The sequence below is a fragment of the Trachypithecus francoisi genome, unplaced genomic scaffold, assembly GCF_009764315.1.
Source record: "Trachypithecus francoisi isolate TF-2019V2 unplaced genomic scaffold, Tfra_2.0 Lachesis_group17, whole genome shotgun sequence".
Taxonomy (NCBI): Eukaryota; Metazoa; Chordata; class Mammalia; order Primates; family Cercopithecidae; genus Trachypithecus; species Trachypithecus francoisi.
The window spans coordinates 77,423,250-77,435,702 of record NW_022681462.1 but is presented as its reverse complement, the minus strand read 5'-3'; the positions used below and the strand labels follow the sequence as shown (position 1 = coordinate 77,435,702).

At 46.0% G+C, this 12,453-nt stretch overlaps 1 protein-coding gene across 2 annotated transcripts in view; it reads right to left on the bottom strand.

The window, feature by feature from the left end:
* The window catches only part of CAPN13 (calpain 13), an 85,273-nt gene that overhangs the window by 41,325 nt on the left and 31,495 nt on the right, over positions 1–12,453 (bottom strand). For both annotated transcript variants that reach the window (XM_033176135.1, XM_033176136.1), the window contains exons 5-6: positions 6,588–6,724; positions 375–549 (exon numbers count right to left, since the gene is read on the bottom strand). In XM_033176135.1, coding sequence (XP_033032026.1) covers positions 375–549; positions 6,588–6,724 — 312 coding nt within the window. The remainder of the gene's footprint in view (positions 1–374; positions 550–6,587; positions 6,725–12,453) is intronic.

Sequence of the window (12,453 nt, the reverse complement as noted above, 5' to 3'; positions counted from 1 at the left end):
GGAGTGGTCCACAGTAGCAGGAGCTGCAGCTGCCTTCTCCAGTGCATGGTAAAACCCACTGGTTGCCTGGGAGCTGTAGCAGTAGGTCTAGGCTCTGGGGCAGTAGCATTGGAAATCTTTTCCAGCCACTTACGAGCTGTGTGATGGTGAGCACCTCTGAGCCTGCCTTCTCTTTTGTGAAGTGAATTCTGCAATTTCTGTCTTAGAGGCAGGCTACCACAGGGTTCAATGAGGTGACCCGGGTAAAGCACACTATCAGTGTTAGTTAATGGTGGCAGCTTGCCATACCCTTCTTAGCTGAATGGGCCCCTGGCTGAGCATTCCTGGCTGAGGAAAGGCTTGAACTGATGCAAAAGGGCTCCCCGTACACTTACTCCACTTGGAGTGGCACAGGTAATCAGGGAGCCTGCCTTGATCGCTGTCTTCACTGCGTTCACCAGGTCCGTAGGGGAGGAGTGCAGATGGATGTTGGTGATCACGCCTCCCGTGAGGTCCACCAGGGCATCTTCGAGGAAGCCATAGTGCAGATTGGAATAGGATCCGAGCAGCCTGGGAGGGGAACGGGGGATGAACCATCGTGGTGCCTTTGGTGAGATGCTCCGGGAGGGAAACTTGTGCACTGACCTTCTGCCTATTTCCCAGGTGAGGGGCTGCCTGGTCCACTCCTGACCATGGCCACCTACCTTCCATTTGCCTGGATGGAGATTCTAGCACTGTCTGCTGCTCCAGGGGCTCCTACCATCCTCTGTACCTTCCTGCCCTGGTCCCCTAGGCCTGCACAGTCCCATAAGTGGCAGCACTGACGACAGGCTGGGTGTGCCTGTGCTAGAGCCACAGGCCAGGGGTTGAACCCTACCTTTGCTACAAATTTGGCTGCTTGACCTTGGGCACATTAAGGAGCCTCATGGGGCTATGTTCCACATAGTGCCTGGCACATGGTCATCCCTTAACGAGTACTGGATATTACTACGTTGAGTATCTCCTGCTTCCCATTCAGTTTAGCAGCAGTGTGAAGTACTGACTGTGGGCCAGGGACTATGAGAGGCATGTGTTTAAAATCCCCGTTCTTGCCCTCTAAGAGCTCACAGCTATACCCTGATGCTGGCAGTGGTCATTGGGAGCCACTGTTCTCACTCTGCAAACCCTGATCCAGAATTCCCATCCCCAGAATTACCCACTCACCCCTAGATTATGAGGGAGATCACTGGCTTAACTAAAGATAACATAGGTAAGGATGAGTCTTATGTAACATACCCCAAAAGTTTAAAACCCTCACCCCCTTCTCCAAAGCATCTCTTCCTGCCACGCCACCTCCACCCCCACCCATGGCGTTTCTGTTTCTGGGAGATGGGCAGAGCCAGACCCAAGAGGCCTAATATTTCCCAGGAGAGAGGGTGGCCTGATCAGTCACAATGGAACCTCTCACGCAGCGGCCGGACAGTCAGATGTGTTTTGAGAACTTCAGCTCCCATCCATGGGGTGAATTGGAAGAGTTCCATGGAATTTTGAAATTTAGGCAGGGCAAGCTCACAAAGGATGTGGAACTGAGGCCAGGTCAGGCAGGAGACCCTGGCATCAAAGACGCCCAGCAGGAGCCACACTCACTGCTGCCTCTGTCACTCTCACAAGGGACCTATGCGTTCCTGTCCCCGGTGGGCAGGCAGAGGCAGAGCCCTTCGCAGGGCGGTAGGCAGTGGAGGAAGTCCTTGCTGCAGCTTTTGTTCTGGTAATGCAAAATCGGACATGGATCAGGGCCTGGGTCCATCCTGCTGCCCCCTCCAATTGGGTCTTCCACCCTGGACAAGACCCTTTCCCTCCCTGTCCTTGGCCTTTCATCTGGAAGCCGCAGGGTGACTGGATCAGCCCTCAACACTCCTTTCTCACTGTTTCCACCTCTGACATTCTCTCCTCCTGGGGATCACACAGAATTCCAGTAGATTCACTTCAGCAAATACATATGTATCAAGTAGTCACTATCAGCAGGACACTGCCCCAGGCACGAATGCTTAGAAGGAATGGCTGAGAAGGCCTTTTATTAAAGAAAGTTGAGGATTCTCAGAATGAAGGGGCGTCTCTACAGGATCCCCCATGTGACAGATTAATCTTGTTTTAAAACTGGTTCTAAACCTTATCCTCCTGCTCTCCCTCTCTCTGACCCAGGGTCTAGCTTCTTCTCTCTGGAGCATTTGCTCAGTCAACTGTAGAGTTTTCTTTGGTGGTGAGCGTGCCTGGTTGGGGCTGAGCTCTGGAATCCCTCGCTGTCCCATCGTGGGCTCTGGCTCCTGTTCCAATGACCAGGGCATGGCTGAGGGTGCTGGAAATTCACAAGGACTGGGGTTTGGGAATCCATTCCCCACCAGTGCGACCTTCTGCTCTTTGCAACAATCCTTTCCTGGTGATATGCTCACGGCACCTTACCTGGCTTCAAACAGGGCTGCGCTAAAGAACAGCACTCCAGAAAAGCCGTAGTGGGGCCTGGCCCCTCCCTCACTTCACTGTCTCACTGCCTCTGGGCCCCATCTGACGTCCTGCACCCACAGCATCCGGCAGTCACCTCGGAGTCACCCAAGACAACCAAAGGCACCCCCTGCCACTCACAGCCAGAGCCCGTGGTGTCTTCTGAAGCTTTCTCTTACTACACATCCACAATGCCCATGAAACCTGTCCCAGCAGCAGCTGGGTGTTTTGACAAGGAACTATCTTTCTGCTTTCTAAACATGAGCTCACGGATCCTGCTGATGTTCAGGAACATGGCAACTATTCTTAGCCCCCTTTGCTGACAGGAAGTAGAAAGGAGAGAGAGAGAACTGTGTTCACCGCAGCTGCCACTATTCCTCATCACCTGAACCAGGAATTCTGAGACAGCCTTGTCCTCATCCCTCTACTTCAGCCTCATTTGGGGGAAATGTCTTTCTGTCCAGCAATCATATGAAAGAGGAAAGAATTCAGACAGAGCCGGAGCAAATGCTGAAATGCTGTAGAGATTCTATAAAGGATGGTAAGTAGCCTACCAGCTCTCGTCCCTCAGTCTCCTCTCTTATTTCACGACCTCTGGGGAAAACAAAATTAGAACTATGGTTTTCATTTGACTTGACCAATTAATTTCCAGACTCCCCAGCTGCAAGGAGAATAGAAAGTTTGGAGTCCATGTGTTCACTGGGCTGTTGCCTGCTCCCTTGGAGGGAAGAGGTCCATCTCCATCTGGACAGATGGGCTCTCTACGTTTGGGCTGTGGTCCTCATGTGCCAGACACTGAGCTCCACAAGCAGCAAAAAGACAAATCATTTTCCTGTAGGACTGACAATGTCAGGGATGGTGGGAAGGCATGGGAAGTAGTGACTAGGGAAAATCGTGCTCACTCCATCCTCATCTGAGTGTGATCTTGGGCCAGTCATTTCACCTCACTGAGCCTGTTTCCTCATCTTTCAAAGAAGGTGGGGTTTGATGCTGACAGACGTCCTTTCTGGCTCTGAAACACTATAAGTCTATGTGATTCACCCCTGCATTTTAGAGCTTCCTTTTTGGATAGTGAGGGGTGGGGGAGATTTTAAACAGCTTTAATAGTCTGAGACATTTTATCCTCGGCTAGATTTCTTTAAGCAGTGGAATGCGGATGCCACGTCCACGTTCCTATTTGTTTTCAAGCTGAATGATTGCTTTAAGTCATCTGTTAACAAAATGGGGTCAAAGTCATCATTTCCTTCTGCAAGCTTTCTAATTCTCACAGGGAACCACTGGTCTCCCTGTTTTTACATAAGGATAAAATGAGGCCCTGAAGAGATGAGGGCTGAATCCGTATTGAAAAGATAATGGCAGTGTTTTCGTAAGTAGCTTAGAAGTGAATTAGCCTCCCAAACATGTGGGTTGGTTCAACAACCTTGGCTATTATCTGGGCTTCATTCTCAAATGCTAATGAGCAGCTCTTTCTGACACTGGAAATGAACAAAAACTATAATTTTTCACAAGTTTGCCTCAAAAAGAAAGAATGAACGAAAAGAGGTCTTGAGGCACCTCGCTGTTTGGACTGTGACTTCCAGAAGAACAGGGACTGGGGTAGACTGTGGTGCTATCACCACCTCTAGGGCCCAGGACTGCACTCAGCAAGGGTGCAGAACGGATGGGGAAGATAATGATGTCCCCTGGCCAGGTGAGTAAAGAACCGGCAGGCCCAGCTTAACTACGTGCACCTGCCATCCCATCACAATTCGGAGACTCAGCTTCTCCATGTGTGGGCCAAGAGGCTGGTTAGGATGATCTCCAGAATTTTCTGGATCTATGATGCTGTCCACTCATTTTCTCCTCAAGGGTGTGGTCCTCTCTACTTTCATCTGCTAGCAGTGATACCCAGCTCTGACACTTCCCTCGCCTCTTCATGGTGCCTGCCTCACACACAGCCTCTTCTGAGGGCAAATGTCCCCTCCCCAGCTCGTGTCCCTTTGTAGCCACTTGACCCAGGTTATGGCCAATTGGACCGATGGGGTCCTGACCCAGGCTTGACCAATAAGACTCCAACTCTCTGGATTGGAATCAGGTACTGGGCGGGGAATCGGGTGGAAAGCGGCAGAAGGTAAAGACAGAGGCACGAGGCTAGGTGGCCTGATAAGGAGTTCAGAGGAAGCTGGGGTCCTCAGAAAGTTGGAGCAAGGAGGCAGCAGAGGAAGATGCACAGCAAAGACAGGCACCTGGGTGGGAGGAGGAGGAGCAGGCCAGCTGCAGAGAGGAGCAGAGCAGAGCAGAAGCCACAGCAGCTGCAGCCAAACCAATGCCAGAGCCTTTCTCCAGCCCCTGGGGACCGGCCCCATGAGAGTTCCGGCCCTTGGGACTCTGCGTACCTTCCTATCCTATTTCCAGGTGTGCCGCCTTCCCCCTTCATAATATCATCACTGCGAGGTCTTGCTCTTTTTTTTTTTTAATTTATTTGTTTCATTTCATTTCATGAATTTTCTCTCTTTTTTCTTTTCTTCCTTCTTCCTTCCTTCTATCCACATTCTTTTCCTCCTCCACCCCAAGACAAGCATTTCAGGATGTGGAATGTGCACCTTTTGTTCGTATGTGTTCTTGTGAAATGAGAATTGCAGGGCACAGAGTTTCCATTTCCATAAATAACAGTGCATAGGATTGCTCAGTGCCTCTTACCTCATTTGCAAAAGCCAGAAAGCTGGAGAGTGCCAAGTGTTTGCAAGGATGTGGGGATCCAGGAACCCCCAAATAGCACAGGAGCGAGTATGCATACAGGCAGCCTCTGAAGGACAACCTGACAATACTTATCTTGGCTCCATGCACGTCTCACACCCACTAAGGACACCTCTAGGGGGCCTCAAGGACCCTGCCTCTAAGAACCGTCCCAGTCACTGTGCACAGATGGGATCTGTGGCTTCTGACTGCTGCATGGCTCTCCATGAAGTGTGTCCACCCATTGTACCCACTGGCCTCAGTGATGGACACTCCATACCACCCTTGTGGCAGTCAAGAACATCCTCAGATGTGTCCCCTTAAGGGCCCCCAGGAGCATTCCTATTGGGTGTGAGAAGTGCGTGTAGAGAAGCGAAGTATTGTCGGGTTGTCCTTCAGAGGCTGCCTGGGTGCACACTCCCTCCCGTGCTGCCGGAGGGTCCTGGATCCCCACATGCTGGCGAGCACTTGGCATTCTCCAGCTGTTGCAGTCTCATAGGAGGAGATGGATGTGTCATTACTCTTCGTGTTTACATTGTGTTGATGACGGAAAGTTTGAGTGTATCTTCATCACCTGTGTGGGTGTTTAGGACAGTGCCCTCTTCCTCACACACACACGTGCACCTCCCCCATCCACAGTCCTGCACACATCCACGTGAGTCAGTCTGAGAGCGTCTGTCCTAGTGCCAAGCACAGTGCCTGGCATATGGTTAAACGTTCAATAAACATCTGTTGAATAAAAGCAACCCAAAGAATCTAAGCACAACATGTGAATTGGGATGTTTATAAGTTCTTAAGCTTGTCAGCACTGAAAGGCAGTCCCTAAGTCATGGTATTTTGACCATATGAGAATGAGCATGTCCTGCCCCACACCCACACATAAATGCCACCTCATAGCAGCCACACCGGGTGCCCAACTGCCTGGACCACCCCGAGGATGCCTTTATTTGAATCACTCCCATTGTTAGAGAAACCTCCTCCCACCTATCCCCTCTCCCCTTGCTGAAATCCTGCCCATCCTTTGAGGTCTCACTCAAATGCCACCACTTCCACACAGCCTCAGCCTGACTTTCTGTGAGTCAGAGAGTAAGAATTGTTTACTCTCTCCTCTGCCCTCTCGTCAGACTTTGACCGTGATATTATTAAATATATTTCTTTGGGCCTTGATATCAGCCTTGCAATAATATCATTGTCAATACATATCTCTGTCCAGCCCCTGCCCTGCCCACTCTTCACTATGTGCCTGTGGGATCCTCCTGATGGCCCCAACACGGACCTTTGCACGTGGTGACTGTTTATGGAGATGCCCAGCCAGGTGGCAAAGGCTGCAATGCTCCAACGGGGACTGTTTGCATTCCAGGTAGGCAGGACCAGCACTGAAACTCTGGGCTGATGGGCGGCGGGGTTGTACTTACTTGGCATAGGCTTTCTCCAGCAGGCAGGGCCAGAACTCTCGGTTTTTGTAGCGAGGATGCACAAAGAGGCACTTATCTCCCTGGACAGGTAGGCGGTCATCAATCACCACTTCCACCCACTGGCCACATTGCCAGAACTGGAAGAGAGCCAAGCATATGCTTTCTGACAGAGTTGAGGCAGGAGGGAGCTCCTGGGTCCCCTAACTTAAGCCAAAAGTTGCAACATGACCTCTACAATGTAATAACGAACTCTATCCAGAACAAAATCCCAGCCCAGGTTGCCGGGCAGGAGACAGGCATGTCTTCTCCACCAGCAGATGGAGAAAATGAGTCACAGACCAACTTAGTCCAGGAAGACATAGGCAGGGAAGAAGCAGACTTGGGTTCTAGCTTCACTTTGCTCCTAAGCGTTGCCTCTCTTTGGCAAGTCCTTTGTAAGCTTTAGTGACACAAATGAGACTCTCCAGGTACTTCTTGTGCACAAAATGCCAATAGGGAAGCAATGCTACCAACAGAGGAGAGTGGTGGGGGCAGGGCTAGCATGACAGAGGTAGAGCCTGCAGGAGCGGAGGGCTTGAAGGAGGAGGCAGGATTTAAGCACGTGGCAGGGATACAGGGAAGGTATCCCAGACAGGAGGCACACTGTGGGCAAAGGCCTGGAGACAGATGACATGGATGGCTCAGGAGGACTGAGCAGTGACAGCCTCCCTCTGGCCCCTCTCTTCTCCTGTCAAGCTGCCCTGCCATTATAGCAGCAGAAAGGATACTGGCTGGTGTTGCTACTGCTAAGAGTGCAAATGAACCAGATGTTCCTCTCCAAAACAGATTGTTTGAATCTTTAGCATTCAACTCTAAATGGTTCACCCGGGGACATGGCCAAATGAGGAAAATTCATAACAAAACCAGCTTTTTGGATTCTCTTTGCTGGCCTCCCCTGTGTAGGAGAAGCAGCAGGGCTTCCGGCTTCAGCCCTGAGTTTTGGCGAAGGCCAATTTCCACTGGGTGGACTCCATGGAAAGCTGGGTGGATGGGATCGCTCATCCACATGGCCTTTTCCACATCTGGATGTCCCAGATGTCAGGCTGTTGCATCCAGCGGCGGATGCAATTTCAGAGCAGAGATAGAGATTGAGACAGATATGTCAGTGGAGACATGTTTTAATAGTTGCTAATGAGCCAGTGCACTGTGGCGGGTTCTGCACAGCTGTGGACTTGCGTTCCTATTGCAGTGAGCAGCAAGATGTGTCAGCAGTGAGGATGAGAGGCAACAGGGATGGTTTTAGGAGGGTGATTACAAAATGCATCCAAAGCACCGAGGGAAGCTAATCCCAGTCCCTAGAAGGGAGTACCAAAAGGACAATCCGGATTTTGTGTTTCATTGGGTGGCAACATATAGTAGATAGCAGTTAATTGGTGGAAATGCACTTGAATGCTGGTCTTGCCTCTTATTACTTTAGCAACAGATGTTGGACAAGATAATTCTCTGGGACTCAGTTTTCTCATCTGTCAAATGGCAGTAAGAGTAAGAACTGCCTCATAGTTTGTGATTAGGATCAGATGAGATCATAAAAGGTGAGATTATGAAAACAAGATTGTAGTTATGAGAGTAGAGACTCCTTTTCAGTGGCCATTTGGTTCAGCACCTAGGACAATGCCTGGCACACAGTAAGACATTAAGAATGAGTAAGTCCTGGCTAAAATGAGCTTCTCTGGTTAGTTCATCTTTTTTTTTTTTTTTTTTTTTTTGAGACAGAGTCTCGCTGTCATCCAGCCTGGAGCTGTGTCATCCAGCTGGCACAATCTCAGCTCACTGCAAACTCCACCTCCCAGGTTCACGCCATTATCCTGCCTCAGCCTCCTGAGTAGCTGGGACTACAGGCACCTGCCACCACGCCCGGCTAAATTTTTGTATTTTTAGTAGAGACAGGATTTCACTGTGTTGGCCGGGATGGTGTCGATCTCCTGACCTTGTGATCTGCCCACCTCGGCCTCCCAAAGTGCTGGGATTACAGGCACTAGTGCCCAGCCTAGTTCATCTTAAAAACAACTATTAGCCCTATCTTCCCACACCAGTAATGCTGCCCAAACTTGCTCTCCCTATACAAAGGGGACATCAGATAAGTTTGCCACTCTCAGAGAGGATGCAAAGGGCCTGACTGGTGGTAAAGAATGAGGCCACCACCTGCATTTCCTGGTTCATGCCTCTGGGTGGGGAGGGCTGGCATTTGGATCATGTCTGTACCTTCCAAGAACCATGCTGGAGGTCATTTTGCCAACACCCAGTGGTCTGACAGGGAAACCAGAGTGTTTTAGGCAAAGCATCTGAGGTGACCTGGGCACTGGATAACTTTTGGAGAGCAGTACCCAAGCTCGCAGCAATGAGAAGAGATCTACAGAGGTCAGGGGACTGCAGCCGCTTCTGGGGAACTGTGTGACTTTCTTCACCACCCAAAAGGGCAGAGTGTGTCTTGGGCCTTGAGTTGTCCTAACCACCTAAGTAGCTCCAGCAATGCTGGCACCTGGGGACAAGTCCAGACACAGCTCAATCCTGGATCCTCTAGCTCACTCACTGGTGTGGTCCTTGGACCAGCAGCACTATCATCACCTGCCTGACAGAAGACCTAATATGCAAATAGCTGAATGTAAGAAGTCAAGAGCAGGATAAAGGAGGGGCCCAGAAATAATAAAGGGAAACTTAGTTGACTGGAAGGATACAGGTCTTCAGATTGAAAAATATCACTGAATTCCCAGACAAGATGAATTTTTAGCAGGTGTATATATAGATATATTCCAGAGAAATTTCTGAACTCCAAGGAGAGAGAGCACTTTTTTTTTTTTTTTTGAGATGGAGTCTTGGTCTGTTGCCAGGCTGGAGTGCATTCGTGCAGTGGCATGATCTCAGCTCACTGCAACCTCTGACTTCCTGGTTCAAGGATTCTCCTGCCTCGGCCTCCCGAGTAGCTGGGATTACAGGCATGTACCACCATGCCCAGTTAATTTTTGTATTTTTAGGAGAGATAGGGTTTCACCATGTTGGCCAGGAATGGCCTCAATCTCCTGACCTCATGATCTACCCACCTCAACCTCCCAAAGTGCTGGGATTACAGGTGTGAGCCACCACGCCTGGTCAGCACTTCTTATAGACTCTCAGTTGGAAAGAACACATTGAATACAAAGTCAAAGTCCAGAGAATAGATTAACATGAGATTTTTCTTCTGCAGCATTGGAAGCTGCAAGACAACGAAACAATGTTTACAGACTTTTCAGGAAAAGAAACGTGAACCAAGAATCATAAACCTAACTGAAATATCATTTTTAAATGAGAGAAAAGGAAAAACTCTCACATATTCTGAGGAAATTATTCAACGAAATTCTATCTAATAAAGGTTTAATTAGAACAAAAATCTTAAGGAGAAATGAAGGGTGGGAGAAACAGTGGCAGGCAATGAGTTTCAAATATGCTTTTTATAAGAAACACACCTATAACCAAGTGAGCATGAAATTAACAATAAAGAGATGAACAAAAATATAACAGGGAAATGTACATAACAGGACGCTAAAGTGGCAACAGGAATATCAGGTAAAGAGGAATCCAAGGCCAGACCATTAAATGCAACAAATACGGATATTGTACAAATTTTGTTGTAAGAAGAAGATAGCAAGGTCATAAACCTTTGGGCACTAAAGAACATAGCAGGAAAAGTGTAAAGCCAGAGCACCTGAAAACATAAGAAGAATTCTCCTAACAATAACTATGGGAGTAACTTCTCCTCTTTGTTATGATCTAACAAATCAAGCAGACAAAAAATAAGTAAAGATAAAAGACATAATGACAGATAACACAATTGGAAATCATAGAGCTTGATTCAGTATGTAAAACTCACAACCATTGGATAATGTAGATTGTTCTTGTGTGTCCATGAGCCATTTATAAAAACTGCTGTGGGTTGGCTAGAAATAAAACTACTTTATTAATCTCCCCAAATGCAGACAGTTACGAATTATATTCTCCAATTATAATAAAACAGAAAGTAACTAAAAGATTACCCCTTGCAAAACTTAATCACTTGAAAATCAAATAAACTTTAAAGAAACAGCCCCTATATGAAACAAGATACAAAAACTAAAATTGTATTATCTTAAAAATTAATAAAAGTAAGACTTTTTATATCAAAACCTATGGATACACATCTCAGAGGAAAGTAAAAAGACTAAGGATATTAAGTGTACAGTTTCAGAAAATCACAAAAAACAATACAATCAGGAGAAGGTATAAAGGAATTAATAAAGATAGGATTGAAATAATTAGTTATATAGAAAACAAAACCTCAAAAGAAAAATAATAGAAAGATTAATTAAAATTAAAAGTTGATTTGTTTAAAAAAAAAAAACCAACACCACCACCCACACAGCAGATTGATTGGATAAACAGAATTAAGAAAAAAAGGAAAAGTAAAAATACAGCACAGATTGAGAAAGTAGATTTAGTCACAGATTGCAAGAGGTTAAATGAATTGTCAGAGATTCATATAAGCAACTCAGTGGTAATATATTTGAAAATACCAAAGAAACAGTTGATTTTTCTGGTCGTGTATAAATTTCAAGAATTACCTTCAGTAGAAATAAGAGACTTGAACAGATCAATAGCTATTGAATACATTGGAAAAATTAAAGAAATCACATTTAAAAGGGAGGCAGGCCCAGGTAATTTCACTATTGTCTATTTTACTTTCAAAGAACAGTTAATCAATGATTAACTTTCATTATTCTGCTTATTTCAAATCAAGGTACGTAAAGCTCAATCAGCTTGTTTTAAAAAGCTAGCAGAACTTAAACATGACAAAAATAACATCAACTACAAACCAATTTTATGCATGATATAGGTACAAAAATTACTATATAATTTTTAGCAACTTGAATGTACTGAAAGAAGAGTGAATCAAGAGAGCACATTACTGAAATCAAGAGAAGGCAGGATTTGGCTCTTGTCACTCATTCAAAAGTGTGAGGTTGAGCTAATGTGATGAGGCAAGAAAGCAAAATAAGTTCTACAAATATTAAAAGGAGAGACAAAATTCTCTATTTGCAGATAATATTATTAGATAACTAAGCCATTCCAGATTCTGTTAAAGAAAGAATTAAGAACTAATAAAAGAATTTGGTAAGGTGGCTAGATGCAGTTTAATATACGATAAGTAGTAGCTTTTCTCTTTTTTTGCAGCACCAAGTTCAAAATGAGGGAAAAAGACCTCAATTACATGAGCCACAAAATTATAAAATGTTTGAGAATGAATTTATCAAGAAAGATACAGCACCAATATAAATATTACACTTTATTGAAGGGCATAAAACTAGTTCTGAATAAATAGAAAGGTATCCCGTGTTTCTGGAAAGGAAAACTTAAAATTAAAAAAATGTAATTTTTCTAAATTAATACATAAATGCTGCAGCATTCTGTATCACAGTGGCTTTAAAAAAATAGACAAAATAATTTTAAAATTCTCATGGAAGAATAAATGTGAAAGAATTACCAAGCTATTTTTGAGAAAATGGTAATGAATAATGAAGGAGAACTTATCCTACCAGATGTTACCACTTCCTATAAAGCTACTGTAATCAAAATAGCACGATATGGCACAGGAATAAACAGAGACAAAAATTCGATGTTAGTTACAGGGTTCTTGATCAGTGGCTCTTTTGCTAATCATTTCTGTCATTTCTTTTTATTTACACAAAAACATTTCAACTCTCATCTTCCCTGTGTGTTGTCAGACTATAAGCTTGAATCCTTTTTTTGGAGATAGGGAGGGTAACTAACACAACTGTCACTTTCATCTCAGGCTTCCAGGCCATGAGAAAACTTAAGA